Source organism: Pleurodeles waltl, chromosome 3_2 (assembly GCF_031143425.1).
Source record: "Pleurodeles waltl isolate 20211129_DDA chromosome 3_2, aPleWal1.hap1.20221129, whole genome shotgun sequence".
Taxonomy (NCBI): Eukaryota; Metazoa; Chordata; class Amphibia; order Caudata; family Salamandridae; genus Pleurodeles; species Pleurodeles waltl.
In genome coordinates this window covers 78,279,936-78,304,532 of record NC_090441.1, presented here as the reverse complement: position 1 = coordinate 78,304,532, position 24,597 = coordinate 78,279,936, and the positions used below count along the sequence as shown (strand labels likewise).

The following is a 24,597-nucleotide window of genomic DNA, read 5'->3' as shown; positions in this document are numbered from 1 at the left end:
AAGTCTCCCAAAGGTTATTCTATAATCTGTATATTCTTCTGAAGGAAGCATGTCTCTTTGGGGTTGGCATAGCCCTTCCTTTCTATTTTGGTGTCTCCAATTCTTGTAGCCTCACAGTCTGTATGGATTCTCATTTGTCTCTTCCCTTTGTCTGTGTTTAATGTGCTTGTTCTATTATGTACATTACTATACATTGGGTATGGTCTCTTTGTGGTTGCGGAGTCCCCCTCCTTGTTAAATTGAGTAGTCAACACTTGGCAAAACCCGTTCACAGATACTAAGTATTTATATTTGCTGTTGGAACATGTTCCGTGTACTTCAGGGCTCCCATGTCACTGAACACCATAGGTATTTTTGTTTCTTTTTATGTAGTGTATTTTTATACAGCAAATTTAGGCTTGAAGTGGAGGAGACTGCTAAACATTCCATAATAGAGCAACTCGGAGAGAGGTAGAAACATTCCACACTTTTCACAATAAAACAAGCAGTGTAAAGATAACCTGGGCAGTAACATTTGTTATCAGAGGTGTGCAGAAGAGTGCAAATATTGGAATCTGTGGTCAGAGTGGTCGAATTCATTGAGGGAGGAGTTGGATGGTTGGATGAGAGGTTTTGTGTGAATTTATGAAGACAGGTGAATCTGTTCAAGAGAGAACCTCTTTAGGTTAACCTTCTTCTTTAGGTGAACCTGTTCAAGACTCCCGGGCTATACATAGAGAAGGCTGCTTTTGGATAATTCTTTAGTTATGTATGGATTTGTAGTCCTTTCAGGATCTGACGTTGCCAGGTAGAGATGGTTGATTTAATAGCTTGATAGTAAAATTATTTGAAGTCCACTTCCTTGTACATAACGCAGTATTGAAGTACAAAGAAAGATGACTAATTCTGTTGTAGAAGCATGCCAACATGTGGGAAATATTTGTAGATTTGCTATTGTCATACTAGGAAACTAGTCTTATTTAAAAATGAGGTACACAGTTCCAAAAAGTAACTAAAATTGCCTTTGATGCAGTGCTGGTTAAGTTATATTTGAACACGTTTGTATGACAACATTTGTGTTTGTTTGCAGGTTACGGTGCTGGTGGATTGCCTGCTGGTGAGTTTTGAAAGACAATGAGTGTGACATAAACATCTTCAATGGCATTATTTAAAAATGTGGTAAATTATTTCATTCTCAGACCTGACCATCTGAAGCACTAAACTAAAAATCTTTTCTGTCCAACATTGTTCTTTTCACTGGCCCCCTAACCAATGTCACATCATCAATATTTTATGTACCACAATTATGTATCTACTGGGGCATCTGTCAGAGGCTCAACCTAACTTTCTTAGCCAACATGTCCCTGCCCTATCAAGCAGCCTCAGCAGGCCTGGGACATTCTTCAGAGCTGTGGGTCCCTATCTGACTCAAGCATTCTAAACGCTGAGGTATGTTATTCTATTCAATCATTATAACCTAGGTGGGTCTCACCTGAGTGAGGATACTAGTCCTGTGACCTATTTGTGATTAGAACAAAAAAATAAAGGTTAACGATAACAATAAGAAAAATCCCTATGCAAGTTTGTTATATCAAATGTACCTTGGTCATGCAGGTGGCAATTCACTGCATGTAACTGAAAAACTACATGTGTTCAGTGAAGGAATGTGTACACACTCAATGAACATGCATTTGCACCTACAGTAAGTATCTTCGTCTACAAATGCAATTTCTAGGTAAAACCATTATTCAAACAAATTTAATCTTGGAAAGCCACTATTACTTTAAATTAAATAAAACAAAATAGAATAAAGTATCCCTTATCCTACATTTTCATGGATACTAGCTCCTGGTGTGGGAAGGGGACGATGTCCTTTGTAGTCACATACTGATATAGTAATATCATAAAATGTCTGAATAATTAAAGGTCACTAGAGGACCTTGTCGAAACACTGTTATCAGACAACACTTTTACTCTACAATATAGTGCTCATCTCTCTACATTGTTCATTTTATATTCCTTTCATGTCAGGGACTTTACACTTGCCCAAATAATATCAGTGTTATTAATTACTGATGTCCAATAATCATGTACCCACATTACTAGATCTATTCGTATTGGAGAAAAACACTATATTGTTCCTAACTAGCTCAAAAATTAGGAGGCATTTTTCATGCCACCTGTCGGTTCCAAAATCGGAGCAGCGAAAGCGTGTGCTAGCAGATGTCTGTGCGCAAACGTCTCCTGGTAGTGGGAGGAGTCTGTAGTTTGTAAAATAGTTAGATATTCGAGCTTGAATATCACACACATACATTTTCCAGTTAGGAATTAGTTATGTTGTAATTAATTTGCATGAGAAGTGTTAAGCGTAGTTTAAGGTCGTGTAGTCACTGTGGTTATTCCCACACATTGATCTATTTCTACAACCTTTTGAATTTTTTGGCACGGATTAGGTGAAAGGAAAAGGGTGGGCACAGATGCCCCAAACTGATGCATCATCTTATTTTTTGACACAATGAAACAGACTAAGTCCGAATTTGTCTCTCTTAGCACGGTAACAGCATGTGATCCCTCCAGGTATGGTAGCTGATAGACAAGGTTAATAGACTGTTGCCCTATGTGGGTAAACGATTCAGAGTCCCAAATGGCGATAAAACAGAGCTTCCAGTCAAATACTCCAGCAGGTCCCCTCCTAGCCATTGATTTGAGGATGTAAATAACAACTGCGTTGTGAACAAGGGATACGTTGAGTCAGAATCCCATATGGTCTAGATCAGTGAAAGGTTTCTGGTAGGTCGGTGTTTTTCTGGCCACATTCATGTTTAGTATGGTATTTTAGAGAGGGCTCTGCTTTCTGTCCATGTCCTGGTGGCCCCATGGGGCTTGGGTGTCTTATTTATTGTACACTGCATCATCTCCCATGCCCCGGTACATTTGGATGTCTTTCTGTGATATGATGACCATGTGAACTCTGCTTTGTGTATCCCTCAGGATGGTACCCGGGCGTTGGACAGAAACCTCCCAAACCAGGTACCCTTATTATTATAGTTCAAAGGTCCAGGAAGAACACAGAGTGCCTCGAGATAGTGCCACTCACATTTATGGGGTGTGGATATGCCACACTCGTAGAAGGCAGTCATTTTCAAAAGAATATAACGGGGCGTTTTCCAGTGCCACGTGCCACTTAATGCTGTTTCGCTCTTCTGAGCGGGCCGTGTTTGGTGGCTAAAAATTCATACTCAGTCACATAGAAAGGTGGGTGATCATATGTCATCATGCCGCCAGGAATTTCCAAAGTTCTTTGAGAAACGGCTGAGAAGCTTTGACATCTGCAATGTGGTTCAACTGTGCCAACTACAGACGCAGACTACTGTGTACGAACGCCAGCTGCAGGGCAGTGGCTTGGAGTGTTGACTGTGTTGGAGCACCGACTGCAGTACTGCACTCCGTTCAGTGGAAGTACTGACTGACACTCTGAGTAGTACTGTGCAGTAGGGCACAGGGTACTTTGTAGAGACGGGTACTGTTGGGATCCTGTGTAGGAGCACTGACAGGGGGGCAATGTGTCTGGGCACAACCTGCTGCCAGTATTGTATAGACACACTAGCTGCAGTAGTGCCTAGGAGCACTGAATGAGGAGCACTTCACAGGAGTTCAGACTGAGCTGTACTATGTAGAAACTCACTAGTCTGAGGTGTAGTGCAAGTAAGCCTTCTGCGGTGAGGGGCCTAGAGCATTATGTATGTCGGATAGTATACACTCGCTGGCTGGACGAGAGAGTGTGGTGGTACTCTTGGGGTAAGATACTGTACATTCTGGTGGCAGTATGCCTGATTACTCTGGTGGTGAAGTCTCTACTTGTTCTCAGGTTATGGAGTTGGTGCAGGAGGTTTGCTGCCAGGTGAGTTAAATGAGGTTTTCTCCAAAGTACTTTGATTAATTGTTCCATACTTTGAATTCCCTCTTGACATTAACATGGATAAACATAAAATATAAACTTCTTACCTGCGGCCACGAGGGACATGTTTTGTGTTTCAGTAGACGTTGTACAACAGACATGTGGGCACCTCACTGACTATAACATTCTATTACTGTAATACAATGTAAAGCCCGCCACAGGTCCCACCCACTGTCTGCGTCCCTGCCTGAATGGCACTTTTAGGCCTGTAACCGAAGCCCTGGTTCCCATCATTTAGTCCGACAGTGGGGCAATGCACAGTATCCAGTGCCAGCAGAAACTCCTCAAATGCAGTGTTTCACTCAGAAATGCGGGTACTACATAGTAGTTGAGAGATCAACCATTCTCCCCAACATGCTGCCACGCCACACTCCTTTGGTGCTTGCATTGCCACCAAGCACACCTTGCACTCACACACATGGAATACGGAGTGCCCATGAGTTTGCCTGCTTTTCCTCTTTTACTTGCCTGGGATACAACTTGAAGACTAAACACCTTAGTTTTGAACAATTAATGGTTTTGTGGGAGGTTATGTTCGATCCTTCCATGCTTTTCTCATGCTGGTATTCATCCTTTTAATTTACTTTCTTAGATTTGTCTAAAATGTTGTGTGTGCCCTGCTCCTGCTCACAAAATTGAACCCTGTTCCAAAATGGCTTCTCATCTACTGATCACAGTAGCATTTTTGCCTAGAACACAAGAACATGGAGTTCTAGCATCGACTATCTTTCCCTACGCCCCATCTAAAATCTATTTGATAACAGCTAAAATAACTGTGTTACACCTTGTTAAATGCAGACATACAATTGAGATTTCTGGCAAGTTAGCTTGGCCATTCATTTTCATAAGGATGGTAAAAGTACAGAGTTTTTGTTGCTGGCTCCATCTTTAATAATCTGCAAAGCAAAATAGTGTCTGGTATAGGAATTGTGATTGATATTAATTAATCTAAGAGTTTTAACTCCAAATCCTGCATGTTAACAATTGATTCTGAAATTAGTACTTGAAGGTGCAGCAAAGAATTGTGGACTTGCCTTCCCTAAAACACGTGTTTCTTCTAAAAGTTTTTTTTCCTTGACTTACTGAAGTTTGGACTCTTATGACCTGAATACATTACTTCATTTGTGACCCACGCTATTGAGACCTTCTGTTAATGACCTCCTTTCTTTCCCTGCCTTGTTACTTAACTTGACCCGATTCTGAGAATTGCAATACTCAATGTTTAAGAGTATATTCAGCCTCCTGTATGCTTTTGTAAGTTGTATAGTTTTCTAATGGCAGCAATCCACAGTGGTGGAAAGATTTGACGCTTGTTATGCTTCTGATCCATTTCTTAAATCATATAAATCAACCATAGCAGCAAATAATATATCAATCACTAATTAGTTTAACAAATGTTTTGCAGCGAAGGTCATAAGTAAAGTCACAACAGTTCTTTTCAGATTTTATGACAAGAGAAAACAAAATACAGTAGAAAGGACACTTCCCACTCAGATCTAGGTACAAGGAGATTGATGGGGCGACAAGGGGAGATAAGCACCTTTTTCATATATTCTACGTTAGTTAGAAACATCATAGACTCTCAGTGTAATGATCAGTACTAACTACATTAATTCTCTCTCTGCCTATAAATTGGGAACAACTTGAAACAGCCTTTTGCAAAGGCCAACTCACGCTCAAGTCATACGAAATAAGAATACTGGAAACATTCCTCTTCCATTGGGCTTACCCCCTACAGGCAAGATATGAACTTGTGGTCTCCCTGTAAAGATCTTGGCCTTCTCAGACCCATAATTGCGCCTGGCACCACAAAGATACTGGTAGGCCCTTGGCACACAGTTACTTTTTGACCATCTGCAGTTCACCCCTAGGCCACAGAGTCACAAAGCATAAAGTCCCTCGAACAAGATGGTACCCTTCTTTGCTTCCACTTTTTTACCATTTTGCTTTAAGCTGTGCCTTCAACCACTGACAGTACAACGTATGTACCCTTGTGTTTCTCCGCAGGACCTCTGGTAGGCTGCTGGGTTGCTTTTAGCTCTGAGATCTAATATGGAAAATATCTGTCCAATACCGCACTTTAGATGAAATTGTGTTATAACTTTTTCATTTCTCCAATTTCATCAAGGACAATTAGCACCAGGATATGCAGACTTTCTGCTTTCACAACATTTTCTAAGCAATCCACATTATCCTCATTATGGTTCATTATGGGTGCCACAATACAGCTTTCACATCTATGTTGTGGGGCATCTTCTTATGCTTCCTGGAATTCTCAATCGCTTTACCTCAATTGTTGAAGGCACTAACTTTGTTGTGCTCGTCCATATCTGGGTTCTTCCAGGGCTCATTCCTGATCTGAGAACTTGTTGTCAATTCTGTGTGAGGTGCGCTGTGTGCCCTTCAATACTTGCATTCTTTGCAATGTTCCCTTAGAGAGACATCATCAGACTCACTGGTGTCTGTGTCGCTGGGTGTCTTTTATGGCTGACTCGGTGACACGTTCTTCCAGATGTGAATTGTCAAATTATTTGTGTGCTGTCCTACACGCCTACAGAGCCCACATTTCAGACCCACATTGGACTGTTCTAAGTGAGATTTCCCTTTAGGGGCTTACCTTTCAGCAGTCTCCCACGCCCATGTGTGAACCAACAACCCTTCATTTGTGTAAAATTGCTCTGTTAGTCTACAACTGAGTTCAAAATAGGTTAGGCACTAGTTGATGTGATTACTGCCAGTTTTTCCCAAATATCTTTCTAGATTGTATGTTTCTTCTTGCGTGCCCTGAAAAGCAATGCTTTAAATTATTTTTGCTTTATATTCCATAATTAACCTCTTAACCAAAGAATTAAAACTTAAGCCATCACAGTAAACCATTTAATTGATACTACATGGTCCAGGAGGACGTTGTTGCATCTGAAATCCAAAATCTGCCTGTATCCACAAGAATACAGTCTGCCCTCTCGGTGGGAGATGATGTAAGAGATCTGTGTAGTTCTGTGTAATTGTTTTCTGATGTGGATGTTTCTGCTTGTTCTCAGGTTTTGGAACTGGTGCTGGAGGTTTACCCGCAGGTGAGTTAAATCCTGACATTTGATGGGAAGAACCCAAAAGTGCATATCACACACATGCAAAAACAGAAGACACAAAGAGAGAGACCTCAGTGTGGAGAGAAGGATGTCTGAGCATCGATTCTGGGGGATGGAGTGAAATGTTTGAATGTTAAGGGATCGTTTTGAGTGTTGGTTGTCTCTCCACGGTGTAGAAGCGCTGGCTGTGTGCGACGGAGTGTGATTATTGTGATGGTTAATAGAAAAAAGTAATCAACAGTACAGTAAGAAACATCATCAACTACAAGGTTTCCATCAAGTTTAAGCTCAAATGTAAAAGAAACATTTTGCAAACCTGGAAAAAAACATACATGGAAGACGGTGGAATGGGCAGGATAAAGATACTTATCCAGTTTGGCTACAAATTGGTTAAAATGTACAAAAGGATAGTCTTTTTGCGTTTCGTGAAGGTGCAGGAGCATTGAGTTGCTGGTACTTGGGCAGATGTACTGGATCTCTGATAATATCCAGGAGCAGTAGATATGCGGAGAAGGGTAGCTCACTGATGTGTCTTGATTTTTCAAGAGTGCTGGATGAGTATTCATGTCGTTAGTAATACCAGCTGTGGTTGTTGATGTTGTAACACAGTTAGAGTTTTGTCTGTTACTGAAATTTCCCCATTTTCTTAGGTTACGGCACTGGTGCAGCAGGTTTTCCAGGAGGTGAGTTTCTATACTATTCTTTGCTGCTAAGGCATGTCGGCTACTACTAAACAATGGCACAGAGATTGCTCCCTTTCACCAACCCGTAAATCCAGAACTATCACACATATCCAGAAGTCTGAACCATCCCCTAAACCAGGATCTGCTAACTTCACCAACCCAGAGCCAGTGGTCCCTCCCACTGCTTCCTCCAAACCCAGAACCCCTTCAGCACTTCCAAAGTTAGATATTGTTGCGTCATCTGTTGTAACAAGCTTCTTAATGGAATTCCAATGGAGAACAGTTGTTGAACCTTCTCTCTTAATAAGAATCCAAGCGAGTGCAACAACCTAGAGCCCCTTCCCTTTCCTTCAGGGCCCAAACCTTGGAATTTCTGCTTCCAAATGCTCAGTCTCCATGCGGCAGAGTTGGAGCTTCTACATCACAGTCTCAAGCCTGATCAGTAAATTGCAGTAATCTTGTTACTTGGTTTGGGACGTTTCTGCGCAGCCCCTGGAGACTCTACTGTGACAAAATACTAAGAAAATAGCAAACTATAAGTGAAATACAAACCATTCAGTGGCGTCATCCTTTGAAGTCTACGTGCAGTCTAATATCCCGCTAAGCATTGTCAGCGAGATGTGAGGGGTGGGACAGATAAAAATGGAAGTTCATAGCACAACTGCAGCAGGCATCAAAAGGTAAAGGTGTTGCGTGCAAATTGCTGTTGCCTCAGGCTAATGTCAGCCAGCATCCTAGTAGCTAACATCTGTCAGCTGCAGGTAACACCTGCTGCTACATAACGCCAACAGCAGCTTCCTAAGGAGCAGTGGCCATATGGACCTATCTTCCTGGGCATCATGTTTCGAAGCCTGGTCGTTCCTGTAACTAATTCATTCACTAAACTTAGTGTTGCTACCACCAATCAACATAGCAATCCAGAAAACTGAACTATGAGCTCTGTCCTCAATTTATTTGTCCCAGTTGACCCAAAGTACAGGACATTAATGATTTCTTAGATCCAAGACTGGGAGGTGGACCTAACACTACAGGACACTTTACTTATGTATGTCCCAGAAACCTTTCAGGCATGCCTGACACACATCCTAATGTTAATATTGGGAAACCGTATCTGCTACGCCACTCGCTGATCTTACTCCAGGAAAGAGACTATGAAAGAAGTTATCTTCTTGCCTTATGCTTGGCCTTTCTAAGATGGCCTGCAGGCAGTGAATTCCAAGGCAAAACCCTGAAAATTGAAAGAGAGTGGTGCAGCCCTCTGGGTGAGTGTCACAGCCCAGGCAAGCACTGATGCATCTCTACTGGTTTGGTGCCTCAAGCTTTCCTTGCTCGCAGGTTATGGAGCAGGAGGTTTGCGAGCAGGTTAGGTGGAGATCATACTGAACACAAAGGAGAGAACGAAGATACGTTATCTTACTAGCCATTGACGCACCAGTAACCTGCATGTTAGACCTAATTTTCCTGTCAGTCATATCCCCACATTCAATGTCCTCTTACATGACCTCTTTGAGAGAAGCCTGCAGACAACAGTGACCTATTGCGTAGCACAGAACCGAGGAGCTGTGCGTAGACCTCTTAGAGAGCTCCCCCATCCTTAATAATGTTATTTTGTTCACATCCTGGTTTCCACTGTTAAGCATCTGAAGTCTCTTTATTTTAAGCTTACACCTTTTAATCAACTATGGGCCTGATTACAACTTTGGAGGAGGTGTTAATCCGTCCCAAAAGTGACGGTAAAGTGACGGATATACCACCAGCCGTATTACGAGTCCATTATATCCTATGGAACTCGTAATACGGCTGGTGGTATGTCCGTCACTTTTGGGACGGATTAACACCTCCTCCAAAGTTGTAATCAGGCCCTATGTCCATTCTGGCCATCTAATCAGACTTTGATGCAGGGACAGTTATTGCTTTAAGAATATTGCAGCTGCAGAGAATAACAGTTGCCAAATGCTTACCCAAGCGCTATGGGGGAAAGTTCTAAGGTGAGGATTGGCACTAATAAATGTATTGATGTCTGTATTGAAGATCAAGAATGTTATTAGTATGCTCATTCAGTTGTGCATTCCCACTAAGCACTGCACTTGTAAAAACTTCCCACATTATCACACAACTGACACCTCTGACAGCAACCTATTTTCTCAATGGTTTTCTGAACACAAAACTCCATCATAATCTGTCCTCTACAAACCTCTCCCACTCTCTCCAAACCAACCTGGCGTATGCATATGTGCACCAGTTCCAACTGGACTAACGATCTTGTAACCAGGCTCCAGGTGGAACTGATATCTGAGCCTGCACATCCTGCCTGGCCACGGTTAGGGCTCACTATAGCCAACCACCGAGTCCTACCACATCAACCTGCCCAAAGATGTCTCCCTGACCCTTTTTCTCTGCCAGAGTCTCCACTTTATCCCCACACAGAATCCACTAGGACTTCCACCATGCCAACCAGAATGGAAGAACAAACATCAAGGTAGCCTGCTGCTGGCACCTCACACCCCTTGAAAGGGTAATGGTGCAGAGGCTGGAACAGAGCGCCAAGCAGGCATAGCATCTACAAAGATATATGGATTAACTTGATGAGTGTCTGCCAACAGTCTTGTTAACTCCCAAACCAAGGCTTCTTATTAGTTGTGGGGCACTAGGGGTGGCTTTTTATTCAGCATGGCATTCCCCACTTGCTGGAATAATTTGTGTGGATGTTTTGCCACTTTGTGATCCGGTAAGAGCTAAGGGATCATTTGAGGATCACGTCCATGGTAGTTATACGAGTTTGTACCCTTTCATCTTTGTCCTAAATAGGGCTGGCAGCTCAACGCATTCCGGTAAGCTTCATTTAAAAATCCCAAAAATAATTTTCGCCATTCAGGACAAGTGCAGCTTTTGGAACAACAGCAACATTCCCTTCATACTGTTGCTTACCTACTTCAGCTATCTGGGCCTGTGAAAAAAGTTTAAAACTTAATTTCCAATCCTTTACCTAGCACAATAGTTTTCACTAGGCTCGCAACCTTTGTATTACCTGGGTTTATACAAAGTCATTCAAACTTGCATTATTCTAAAAAAAAAGTTAATTTTGCAGACTGTTGAGCTACGGGCCTGAGAGTTGAGAAAAATAGATTCATGTTTACCTACTGCCAAATCATGAATGAGCCATCCTCTGACTAATGAAGAAACATAATTGTTTGTTAAGCTCCTCACTCATTGCTTTGCTCCATCAGTTTATTAGGCCTATTATTCACCAAATGTCACTCCAGCCTTGAATGACCATTGTTTCTTGTGCATGGATATCAGGACCGCAGTACTGACTACCAACATAAACATATCATCAAGGAAAGTAGATTTGGATTTAAGATATGTGATATATTATGTTGGGTTGTTGATATTCAGAAGTCGGCAGATGTGCAGGTGTATATTATTGACTCTTCTTGACCACGACCAATGATCAGTGATGTTGCACTGGCCTCCTCCTGTTTGAATGTATCTTGATGTTTTTTAATTTTCTTCTTTGTATTTGTCACAGGGGTGTATCCAGGGGCTGGACAGAAACCTCCCAAACCAGGTAACAATATTACTTTGCTTTATTAACCAGACTTTGGAGAAGGGTAACTGGCTGTGTGGGTTGCTGTAATTAGTAGGTGCTGTTTTAAAGGATGGTCTAGACTACTGGGTATATGTGATAGTGCTGGCTTTGGAGGGTGGTGGAAGATTGCCAGTTCCCTGCCATTGTGTAGTAGTAGCAGTAGTAAAATTGCCTTTGTGAGAAATGTTATGATCGTTAGCTCAGTACCATAATGTAGTGTAGCTGATTGTATACAGACTCATTTCCTGTAGCATTATGTAATACTACCTTTAAAACAAAGAGCACAAGCCCAGTGTATCTGTAAAATATAGTACTTCCTTAGGTTTTGCATATAGTTATGTATTGAAAGTGGAAAGGGACTTTTACCTCATTGGCTTCTCATGGTGAATTGTCTTCTTGTTCTCAGGTTATGGAGCTGGAGCTGGCTTCTTCCCAGGCGGTGAGTTATTGATAATGTTAAACCCAGCTACATGTGGAAGTATCTAAGTGTCCTTGGCTGTAAGAAACTGTTTATTAGCATTGTGCCTGGGATATTTTAAATGAAAATTGTATCACTGAGATTTTAATATCCGACTTAGGGCCTGATTTAGAGTTGGCAGTAATGGTCCTGCCATTGTTTTTTTAACAAAAAAACAGCTCGCCCATTATACGATCCACCCGACCGATTTAAGATGTTGGCGGTCCCATACGAGGTAACCCGCCCAAGTCCCGCTCACTGTGCCAGAACTTCTGAATCACATTGACAGCACCATAGGAGAAAGAAGCTGACGGTGGGACTTCTGCCACCCTTCCCGCTGAGGCGATTGGGATGTGCCTTTAAAACTGCACTTCAGGCTGCTTTGGTAGGCCTTAAACATGTTTTAAAGTGCCACTTTAGTGGGTGGCATAATAAGTGCTGCAGGCCCACTAATAGCATTTAATTGACAAGGCATGGGTATAGGTAGAACCATTCACAAGGCTTACAAGTAAATTAAAGGTGCCAGTTAGGTGTAAGCCAATTTAACCATGTTTTAAGGAGAGAACACAAGCACTTTAGCACTGGTTAGCAGTGGAAAGTGCACAGAGTCCTAAAGCCAACCTAGAGGAGTGAAGGCAAAACATTTGGGGTCCTACCGCCCAAGGGTATCAGGTCTAACAGGCATGTATCCAAAAAAAGATAGATTCTGTCTCAAGGGATCTCCATTGATAATCATAAGAACTGAATAGCCCCACCCACGTGGGGAGGCCCCGAATCAGTTCTTTCAAAGTCACATCTACTTCACCTTAATTCGGAAAGGCTATGAAACATGTGACAGATGTTTAATGTTGCAGCCCTAAAATAGGCTATATTACCAATCTTATTGAATTACTTTAAAATGTAGAAGGAAAAAAGGGTAATACTCTTAAAAAGTTACTTAATTAAAAGAAAAATGACCTTTTAAAAACATCCTTCACAAACACTTTATACTTCTTTTTAAAGTAAGATAAAGAGTAATACATAGCAATGTAGGCTGCATAGGCTGCAGCAGTGAACAATGCAAATTGGGCACTGCGTCCTTAAGGCATCTCTTTTTGCGAACATCTGCGAAAGTGACAGTAAAACGGCAAAAACAGACCCCCACAAAACTTGTATCCTTTGTTTACTGGTCTCCCATGACCCCAAGATGTGTCAGCACTGCAAGACCCTCTAAAGGCGCACTTTGAGGGTGCAAGAGAATATTCCATAGCCAAATGGACCACCGAAGACGTTAAGATTCCCAGGCTGGTAAGACTTCTGAGGGGCAAGGAGAGACTCTACCCTCTATCAGTGCCCCTAAGTCATACTCTGAGGACTCCCGCAGAGGGAGATCCAGAAAGAGACAATCTGAAGAAAAATGTTGCTCCCATTCGACGTTAAGGATATCGACGTCGAGAACAGGTACTGCACCTACTTGTTCACCGTCAGGGGCTGAGTTGATGTTGATAACACTTATGACATCGAGGAGGAGAGCACCATCGACATTGAGAGGTACTTCAACATTGAGACACCTTACAAGGTCAAGAACTTCAGTGCCAAGACATGGATTGATGTCAAGACATCAGTCAACTTCCTTAACTAAGACAGCGGAGTGACTTTCACACATGAAAGCTTGCAGGCTTCCATCAGAGTCTGATTCGGAGTATTCCTGAGCATGTTCACCATCCAGACCAACATCTCCAGTCACCATACCCAATTCACCAACACCTTCTCAGGCAAGATCACCTACCGCCTCCACCTCCTCTGCCTCCAAAGCTTCCTCCACAACCAGCCGTTCCAGCAGTATGTTCGCCACAGCCAACTACTCCTTCTCAGCCTCATCTATGCCAGTGACATCTCCATGGAGCTCTAGATCACACTAGTAGTGTTAAATCAAACCTTGCAGCTATAGGTCTAAGTCATGCTCAAGTTGTTGTGATCACCATCCTCTTACCAGATCATCACACTCCTCGCAAAAAATATTTTGTTTCTCTCAATCAAGATCCTTACAGTCTCATCATAATCCTTCATCTTCAGGTCTGTACTCACCTACACTGACAGATTCTCCTCCACTGAGAATATCTCCTATAGATGATATTAGTGGTTTCCAGAAGGTTCTCATCAGAGGAGCCAATAAGTTGAATATTGATTTACCAACTACTACCATCTCCACATCAGTATTCTCCGAAATGCTACACCAAAGGGCCATTTCTAGACCCCTAAAACCGCTGGTACCCGGATTGATTTAACATGCTGTGGATTTGTTGCTGACACCAGCTTTTGTTAAGGCTGCTCCATCCCACCTTCAGAAGAAATACATTCCTCTGGATCAAGATCCCTGTTTCCTATGTGCGGACCCTGTTCCAGACTCAGTTATAGTCTCTGCAGCCTGTAAGGTACATGCTACAGCTGCCTCATCCACTGTTCCTCTTGACAAGGAGAGTAAAAAGCTGGACTCTGGTAGAATAAGGGTAGTTGGTACTTCTGCTGTCACAATGAAAGTGGACAATGCTTCTGCACTTCTGGGGCATTATGACAGATCTCTTTGAGATTCTATCCAAAAATTCATAGTGGATCTTCCAAGAGCCAGACATGAAGACTTCCAGGAGATCATCAATAAAAGCCCAAAGGTGAATAATCAAATTATCAGTGCCGCAGCTAATACTTCTAGTTTTGCAGCACATGGATATTGTCATGGCCTAGCTCTCCATCGCTCATCGTGGCTCAGACTTACAGGGTTAAAACCAGAAGCACAGCACTGTATCCTAACTCTCCCTTTTTCAGGTGCAAGGATTTCATGCTGATAATGATATGTTTTGCATGAAGATGGCACTGGACGCTCTTGAGGATGTTGGTCTGGAGAAAAGAAAGAACTATAGAAGACACACATATAGATTTTGTGATCGCTGGTACTACCATCAGAGGGTTCAAACTCCTCATTGGCTTCACGGGCAGCAACAACAACAGCATCAACAGCCAAACAGACCGCAACAGCACAGATGTCAGTCGAGAAGCAGAGGATGTCAGCAACCATTGCCCAAACCGGCAAACCAACCACCGCAGGAATACAATGAGTCAGATCTTCCTCCTCTTCTGTTATCCACTCCGGTAGGGGGAAGCATAACATCTTTCCTGCTAGAACGGCAAAGAATAATCACCGGCCAGTGGGTTCTGAATATCATAGAGCGTGGATACTGTTTCAGATTCAAATGTCCACCACCATCTATTCTACTGAAGAAAATGTCCCGTCACCAGCTGGAAAAACTGCAGGCGAGTGTAAACATCCTCTTGCAGAAACACGCAGTGGAGAATGTCCCCTTTTACCTGAGAGGAATGGGAATTTATTCCTGTTACTTTCTGGTGCAGAAGAATGGCCCCAAAAATAAGTACAGACCCATTTTAGACCCTAAGAAAGTGAACACATGGATTCACAAATGAAAGTTCAGGATGGTGGCTCTTCATCAGATGTACCCTCAACTCCATCAACGGAATTGGTTACGCTTGGGAGACCTGTAAGATGCCTATGTTTTCAGGTTCCTGAGGCATCTGGCCACTACCAATACAAGGTTCTTCCTTTCGGCTGACATCTGCACCACAAACTCTATCCAAATGTATGGCATTGTAGCAGTCCATCGCAGAAAAATTTAAAGCTTCATCTATCCATAGCTGGACGATGGCTCATCAAGGCATCTTTCTATCAGAAAGCAAGTCAACAGTATCATCTGTCATGACTCTCAATCGACTAGGTCTACAAGTGAATTACGACAAATCTGTCTCGAAATGTGCTCAATCCCTGCACTATCTGGGTGCAGTTCTAGCAACAGTACGCCCAAAAGTGTTTCATTTGGAGGAGAAATGATTATCTATCTTTCAGAAATGTTGCAGTCTGAAGAATAAATTACATCCAACTGTGAGACAAGCCTCTTCCCTCCTGGGTTCAATGGCGTCATGCATCTTTCTGGTACCACATGCACATCTCTTCATGCGGGCTCTCCAACGATGTCTGGAAGATCAATGGAATCAGCTCTCAGGAATATGGGAAGACAGAGTGAAACTGCCTCCTCATGTGAAACAATCACTTAAATGGGGGTGCCGCTCAGGGAATCTCCTCAGAGGGATGAATTTCCACCAAGACATCCCAGCCCAAACCATAGTAACAGATGTTTCCTTAACAGCTTGGTGTGCTTATATGGTCTAGATATTCAAGGCAAGTGGTCCCAAAAGGAACAGTCTTACCACACCAACCTTCTGGAACTGAGGGCAGTAAAACTAGCCCTGAAGACTTTCTTCCTGTTGTTCAGAGGAGACTCTTTCCTTGTTCAGATGGACAATTCAACAACCATGCATTATCTGAACAAGCAGGGAGGGACGAGATACAGACCTCTGTCCCTGGAAGCACAAACAATCTGGAAGTGGCTCATTTCCAGGGATCTCAAGACTACAGCGGTCCGTTCTCTGGGACCCCGAATGCTCAAGCAGACACTCGTAGTAGACTTATTCAAGAAAATCATGAATTGATTATAACGATGATGTACTGCACAACATCTTTTACAGTTGGGGTTTTCCCCAAATAGATCTTTTCACAGACTGAAAAATCACGAAATGCCCAAGCTTCACCTCGAGGTTCTGCCAACCAGGCATACTAGAGAATGCCCTATGGATCGACTGGTCAAGCAAATTTCTTTATATCTTTTCTCCAATTCCCCTATTACCACAATGATCATCAAGTTCTCACACTTGAAAGCCCTGGAGTGGCCCTGACAGTGGCAGTTCACGGATCTCCTTAACTTCTGAGTGTTCACAAAGGGAGCTGCTTCAGAAATATGGAGGGCAGATTCAACATCCCAACCTTTACTCATTGAACTTGGCTGCATGGTTCTTGAACTCATACAATATGGTCACCTCAATCTCCCTCAGTAACGCATGGATGTTCTGAGGGAAGCTAAACATGATCCACTAGAACTTCCTATTCCTTCAAGGAGAAGAGATACTGCATCTGGTGAGAACAATTTCTATCCTCTTACTTGTCATGGAGAGGCTGTTCTTCCATACCTTCTCCATCTTTCTAAAACAAAATGGCAGTTCTCCTCAATTAGAGTGCATCTTACATCAACCGTAGCTTATCAAAAATGTACTTCACAAATGTCCTTTTTACAGAATGCCTTTTGTCAAAGATTTTCTGGAAGGCATTAAGAAGATGTATCCTTCCCTCAGGAGACCATCTCCTTCATGGGAGTTAAACATTCATAAAGCTTCTCTACATCACCTATCATGGAAGGCTTCCTTCTTAGTAGCCATTCCTTCAGCTCACAAAGTTAACAAGACTCCCTGTACCCATGAACTTTACATAGTATTCCATAGCAACAGAGAAGTGATGAGGACCCATCCTAAGTTCCTTCCTAAAGTAGTCTTGGATTTTCATGTCAATCAGACTATTACTTTACTTACATTTTTTCAGAACCCTTCTCATGCAGAGAGGTTTCTCCACACTCTCAATGTTAGTAGGGTTTCGGAGTTTTATCTAGGGAGCACAGATCTTTAGGAAAATAAAGCAACTCTTTGTCAACTATGCAGACACGAGATGCCACATCGAAACAATCCTTGTCTAGGTGAATTGTCTCTTGGCATAATCCTTTCCTCTCAGAAAGCAAACAAAACCCTGTCTGGTAGACCTAGAGCCCACTCCACCTGAAGTACTCAGCTGCTGCTGCTTTACTGAGGAACCTTCCAATTACTGAGATTTGCAAATCTGCAACTTGGAGATTGGTTCATACTTTTATGAGACACTATTGTCTTGATTCGAATGCTAATGATGATTCCCAAGTGAGGCAAGCATCTCTAAGGAATGTGTTTGCCTAATTATGCTATTCTCCTTTTTTATATCTTCCTTTGCATGATTTTTTTGGGCTGAACTAGCTAATCTATTCAGTCCTTATGATTATCAATGGAGATCCATTGACAGAGAAGGAATGGTTTCTTATCTGTAATCCAAGTTATCTATGAGGGGGATCTCCATTGAAATGATAAGCAACCCTTCATCCTCCCCGATGGAAGAGATAATACATGTATAACACTATACTGCTAATTTACTTGTCAAAAAGAACTGAGTAAACTGCCACCACCAGGGCCTGATAGTACACTGGTGATCATGTCTGTCACAATTTCCTGGCCTTTCCAAAGAAAGGTGAAGTGAATGTGAATTTGAAAGAACTGCTCCAGGGTCCTCGCACGTGGGCGGGACTATTCAGTGCTTCTGATTTTAACTGAGATTCTCCTGAGAGAGAACTAGGATTAGAGGTATGAAAGCATTCCACTCTGTGGACAGTGAGCCAAAATAGGAACAAAGGGAGTGGATTTCTCACCAGACTGCTTGTGGTGTTGAGAAGAAATCTGAATTTGGTAGTGATTGTCGGTAAGTAGATTGGAAGAAGCCAGTGCCTCCTGATGATTACACTAATAGAGTACAAGGCTCGGGATCAGTCAAGAGAAGTGGTAATGGTCAGGGGATGTACCAGGTGCTGACATTAAAGGCTCATGAAGAGGTCAAGACATTGAACTCAGTGTCCTGTTGTTCACAACCTCAAAAAGCAATACATGACTTCCATGTTGTTTGAAAGCTATATATCTGTTATTGTTGTGTGTAGTTTAACCTTTAGAACAGCAAAATCCTACACTGTTGCTTGTTTCTAGAAGACCATGGGATGCTAGAAGCGTCTTCTTTACCAGAATCTGGCTAAAGAAATTAACCTAAGCCAAACTAACTGAGCAGTGAACTGCATATTGTAATAATTTATTACATTCATTGTTATCTAATAAATGATGATGGATATAACAATATCATCTCTTTCAGGTGGTATAGGTGCCAGGCCTGGTGTAGGAGTAGGTGGAGTTGGAGGAGTCGGTGCAGGAGGTAAATAGAAGCATCTCATCTAATATAACAAGTTGTATTCTTTTGTCCTGCACTACAAGCTGTTACTTTCCAGTAATTCACCCTGCTCTACACTGGAAGAATATTACATATTCCTTTAGACTCCTTTCAGACTTCCAAGGAAGACTGTTCTTCTACATAACTACTAATTGCATGAATTGGCTTCTTTCGTTCCACCCATCCAAGCTCAGAAGAGAGCAAACAAAGAGAACAGGGACTAGTGACAGGTGGGCAGCAAGACAAAGGGGGCTTATGGTCACAAAGAAGTTATTTACGGGAAGGGGAAGTGACAGGAAGGAGGCATGAAGTAAAAAGGTGAAATACTGTGGGATCAGCCAGCGATAGGAAGTCAAGGATTAAAAAAATATGCCGGGAGGATAGGAGAGGTAACAGGGATGGAGGAAAACAAATACAAGTAGTATAGGGGCATGTCAATGTCTGAGGCTGAACGGAAAGGAGTAGGCTGGCAGGGACAAGTTAAGAAAGCGTTGGTGTACAGGGCAGTTAGATCAAAAGCGGGAAAAGATTAAGATAAGAGATTGCTGATAACATAACATCTCTATCATGCAACAGGAATCAATGGCATCTCTCAAATGTTTATCCTACATTGGGGGAGAGTCTACCCTAGAATGTTCTCTAACCTCTAAAGGGAAGTACTGCCATCACAGAATGGCAGTCATGTTGCCCCTGTGACTCTCTATACTCACACTGCCACTTTGTACATGCAGACCACTGGTGTGCATCATGATGAGCAAATCTGCAGGTTGCCTGGTGTGTTAAGCCCTATATAAATACCATATGCACATAAATGACTTTATTTCCATATTCCATGGCTTATCAAAGTGTTTGATAGTTCTCGATTTTGGAGGTGGTGGTACTGCAGTTGTGCATTAGTAGTCTTAAAACTGCCTCAGAAGGACAATTTATGACTTCTGGCTCAGTAGCAGGCTACCAGCATCATAAACACTTTCCTACAATATTCTCTTCAAGGTAGCCTGCACCTCTAGTGTTCGATGAAGGATTAGTATCAAACGCTGCAAGCATACATGTTCTTTTCTTAAATGGTCATGCAGTGGTTCATTTTCAACGTCACCAACCACCAACTTTTCTTTCACATGAAAATGTCCACTGCTGATTATATCCTCTCTGAAATTAACTGAGTTGGGTTCATCCCCCGTGAAACCCTGAAGATAAAATCAATTGGCTTCATCCTTCACACTGACGGTCTTATCGTTCAAAGACCACTGTGCATAGAAAACCAAGACAGCATTGTAGACATTTTCCCTCCTGAAGAAAGTGAAAAGTGTATCTCCCTGAAACCGACTGCAAACACAGCCCAAGCCTACATACTCTCACGCCTAGATTGAAGCTATACCATGCAGTGCAGTTTCCCTAACATCACTCGGCCTCCTTTGAATGGCATACTACATGAGTCAATATGACTCATCAAAGCCCTAAACAGGTTTTATCATATGACTTCAACCCTGATGGAAATACATTGGCTCATTCACCGTGTCTGCGTCTAGATAAGCTGCATGACAAACAAGGACACCAGAACTGGTACCCCTCCATGTCTGGCAGACGAATGCACTTCTTTGAATAGGGAGCATCAAATTAGAAACTAGGACATCACAAGGATGGAAACAAAAAATGTAAACAAGGTAAAAGGAGAAGACGGGCCTTCTTCATCTGTACTCCCTAGATCTGAAACGACAGACCCATCAACATCAGAAGTGATGTCCCAACCCTTCCACATCCAGAAAGGAGCTACAGGGCCACATCTTCAAACAACACTATCTGCACAAAGAGGGTTCACCATCAACATCTCGTTTCGTTGTAACAAATACTGAGTCATAGCTCAGGATTGTCACCCATGCTTAGCCCACATTGCTCTCTAGCTATGTTCAAACATAGATTGTATCTATTTCTGCAATAAATGGCAGATAGGACTTTGAAGGTATGAAAATTGACCTTGTGACAGAGCTCAGCTTGTGCTGGGCACAGTGCTAAACTCAGGAGCCAACTCTTTTTAAGCCTGTTTTACCACTGAACTGGTGCATGGCTTACCGAAAACTGCACTTTCCCAGGTTTTGTGGTTACTTTTTACCACAAACTTTAAGCTCAGTACAAATAAACATAGAAAATGAAGAAATGTGATGGAGAAGAAGAATAGGATTTGAAAAAAATACGACTTACATGTGTCATTGCGAATTTTTGTGCAAGGCTGTAATTCACTCCCTTTGGTGCTCTGCTGAGATCATGTTCCAAACTGTATTTCGGCCTTTTCATAAAAACACAAATTGAGAAATCAGACAAGCTACGACAATCCTGTTGGGTGTACAGAGTAAGGAATCCGAAAAACTTTTGATTCTAAGATCCGCAGCTTCCATATTCGTACATAAAAGAGAAACAGCAAGAATATGCTACATGCTGAATGCTTTAGAATTTAACATTTGGTAATCTGTAATCGATTCAGGGTTTGTCTGTTTCTCATTTGCTGGCTTTGTCATCAATCAGTTTCCAAAGCCTCTAGGCAGGTAGCTCGTCCACAAGAACAGAACTTTGTCCCAATGTACAGCAGCATTTGCAGGAGGGTTTTCCCTCAGTTCATCTTCTGTACTGAGTCAACCAATGAATGCATCTAATCCCAGGGTCACGGAGATCCCTACCTCCTCCTTCAAAAATTAAAGCTTCTAAGGGAAGAGCTACCTTGGATTCTGTTGGTTTCGAGCTTCGGCCTAGATTTATTTACTGGTGCAGTAGTGATTAGGGTGTTTATGCCATTCTTTGTAAAAGCAAAGTGGCACTTATCAGTGCCTTTTGTTTCAAAAGGACATGCATGAGGGTTTCAGTACTGTGGAGAAACGTGACTTTTCCTGAGGATCTTTGTTTCGGGTGAAGCCAGCATTAACATCTGTCATCTGCACTGGCAGTCTAGCACTCACCCTCCATATTCGTGTTTTTTTCAACAATGCTTTCCCTTCTTGTTTACCGCCCATCCCCAAACCGTCCTAATGAAGGATTTAAACCAGTAACTTTTACACTGACCCAGAACATTAGCTCATGCTTGCAATTGTTGACTCCAAAGCATAACATCTTAAGGCGTCGTTGCTGCTCTGGTTGTATTCTGTGTAGGACCGTCCCCTGAAAGCACTCTTAAATGGTTTATAGTTACAGAAAATCGGAACTAGCATTACCTATATCTTAAGAATGTCTGCGAGTGTCAAGTTCTTCCTGTGGTATTCTGAGCCTCCAATACCCTGACTCTGTTTTTCAGGTGTGTATCCAGGCGCTGGCCAGAAAGCTCCCAAGCCAGGTATCTTTTTCATTTAATTTCTTATGGGTTGCTAAAGTCCCTAAGTATGTAAATGACAATGAAGGTGCATGGGATGTGCATGCCGTTGTGTTAGCGCTAACTGTGCAGGGTCATGTCGCCCCTTTGTGCTGTGTCCTGATGCTGTAATTTCTTCATGGTCTTAGGTTATGGGGCTGGCGCTGGAGGGCTCCCCGCAGGTGAGTTGCTGCAGCTAGTGTGCGTGATATCTGTGCACCCAGATGAGCAGACACGGGCAATGACACCATCTCCGCCCTGGGCTTGGAGTCTTAAGTCGTGAAGGCGGGGGTGGCCCATATAAAATAAAGGGAGAGGTGGCCCGAATGACCGTGCTGACACCGGGGGTTGTGCAGGGGGATATTTAAGATCACTTACTGGTGTTGCAGTGCTGCTGCGAGAATAGTGTGAAAACCCTAGCTGTGATGAAAGGAGCAGGAACACGGAATTGAGAATATTGTGGGAGAAAAGGCTGTCAATCAACTTTTAAAACAGTGTTCAAGCTCACGCCGAGGTCACCGTAGAGCTGGATGCTCTGGTAAGGGACACTGCAAGGCTAGAAGACTGTGGATCTGGGATGTGTAGATACTTTCGGTCTGGATCACTACCGGACCGCCACTCTGAGCACAGCAGCAATTACATTAATGATGTGGATTATTCGCGCGCCCAACATGCACCTTCAGGTGCTCCCAGAGCAAAGTGCGCCCCCGCCCTCCCCGCCCCCTCCAGTACGCTTCACTTTTGGTTGATCCTTTTTGCCGTCGCATAGACAAATGTCCTTTATTATCATTTACCTGCTCTGTTTAATGAGCATTGGGGACTAATAGTTGGAGCCTAATGTTGACATTCTCCATACCGTTTCACCTACCGCGGTCTTCTCGGGAAAGATAGTTTTCTTGACGTTATATGCGTGAAAGGCATCATAACACTGGTCTGATGCCGCCATTGAACCTTTTACGAAGATAATTAGAACACCTTGCCTGCTCCCACTTTATTAATAATAAAAAAAATAAAAAAAATACTAGGATCGTTGCTCAGCTATAGGACTTTGTACACCAGAGTCCGTGCACATCGTCTTCTGGCCACCAGATGGCAGTAGCACCATTTGTATGCTGTGGAAATTTGCTTGCATCGTTTGTAATGATTCATGATTAAAAGCTTAAATTTAAAAAAAAATCAGAGTCGGACTGGCCAATAGGGCATCTGGCAGATTCAGATGCAGGTTAGTGTATGGACCGCCGTTGTAGGTGTGCGTGTGCCGGTTTTGGGGGGATGGCCAGCTGTGTGGCTGCATGTGGGCTGCTGCTGTGAGCATCTGCATATAATGAGTAGGACGTAGCAGCCGGAAGCACAATGTGACGGTAGCTTGCACTGGGCATACCATATGACACACAGCACTTGGGAGTCTCATATGGTATGAAAGGAGTGCAAGGTGTCCTATAAAGTGTGCTGCAGCAGGTGGAGAATAAATCAACTTCTCCCAGACCCACAACAGCTGCTGAGCACACACCTTCCCCAGTAGCCCACTCCCCGACTTCATCTTTCCTCTGGTCACGCGAGCTCCCAATGCCCATAGTGCAAACTGCCCAGCAATGCTAGCAGAGGATGGATCGAGTGTTCATGCCTTTGGTGTAGAGTCCTACACAAATGGGATGCATATTGGAGAAGTCCAGTTGGGGGCTCGCCAGATATTTTTACTATCCAGTTTGCAAATGGGGCCACCTTTATTTTGGTGCCGGGTCTATTTTCTGTCCTAGTCTGACCCTGAATAAAAAGCCTACTGCACTGAAAAAGCAAAGCAAAAAAAAAGAACTAAGAAGTTATGGAAGCGAGCGCACCAACTAAAGTTGCTGGGTTGCGTTGCGTGAAGGTGAGAGCAGAACAGTCCCATATCTACTAAGATGTGGCGCTGTTTTCCCCTTCTATGTTGGCATACTTTAGGCATCCATTTGCCAACACAGACACCCTTGTGCAATAGTGCAAGGGTGTCTGCATTCAAGAAGAATAGCTTTTGTACATTAAAAGGACCCTTCCAATACAACAATAATTAGGCTTCCGGCTTGTCGCGCTTTGTATGTGTGCTGTACAATGCAGCACACAAGCAAGGTAGGAAAAACAAGGAGCAAGGATAAAAGAAAACATTTGTCCTTTTTGCGCATGCCTCAATAAGGGTTAGGATTGAGGCACAAATCCTTATCTACAATTGTAGATGGGGGTTTGCGTCAAAACCCATAGTTGTATGGGAAAGAGCGCACCACTCAAATAACGTCCGCTTGATGCAAAGCAACACAAGGCTGCGCACCGCGCAACTTTGCGTTACATTGAGATACTGTCCAACACAAATCTAGGTTTATGTTGCATGGTAAATCGCACTGTAACACTTTGCGTTCGGTTTTAATTTACAAAAGTAACGCAAACCTGGTGCAAAGCGTTAGTAAATCTGGGCCGTAATGTTTTCTGTATACATCTATGCCATAAAGTATTTAATGTATCATAATTCAGTGTACTTTTGAAATGTTAAATAGTCCCTCTTGTTTTACGAGGCAAATACTCCAAGAGAGGCGG

The 24,597-nt window shown here is 42.8% G+C and overlaps 1 protein-coding gene across 35 annotated transcripts in view; it reads left to right on the top strand.

Annotated features, from left to right (window-relative positions):
• ELN (elastin) overlaps window positions 1-24,597 on the top strand; it is a 212,562-nt gene that overhangs the window by 175,301 nt on the left and 12,664 nt on the right. For 17 of the 35 annotated variants that reach the window (XM_069226833.1, XM_069226797.1, XM_069226808.1 and 14 more), the window contains 10 exons: window positions 1,070-1,096; window positions 2,971-3,009; window positions 3,848-3,880; window positions 6,979-7,011; window positions 7,677-7,709; window positions 11,239-11,277; window positions 11,705-11,737; window positions 18,624-18,683; window positions 21,979-22,017; window positions 22,182-22,214. In XM_069226833.1, the coding sequence (XP_069082934.1) occupies window positions 1,070-1,096; window positions 2,971-3,009; window positions 3,848-3,880; window positions 6,979-7,011; window positions 7,677-7,709; window positions 11,239-11,277; window positions 11,705-11,737; window positions 18,624-18,683; window positions 21,979-22,017; window positions 22,182-22,214 (369 nt within the window). The remainder of the gene's footprint in view (window positions 1-1,069; window positions 1,097-2,970; window positions 3,010-3,847; window positions 3,881-6,978; window positions 7,012-7,676; window positions 7,710-11,238; window positions 11,278-11,704; window positions 11,738-18,623; window positions 18,684-21,978; window positions 22,018-22,181; window positions 22,215-24,597) is intronic. The other 18 variants (XM_069226829.1, XM_069226832.1, XM_069226822.1 and 15 more) reach the window with 5 other exon arrangements.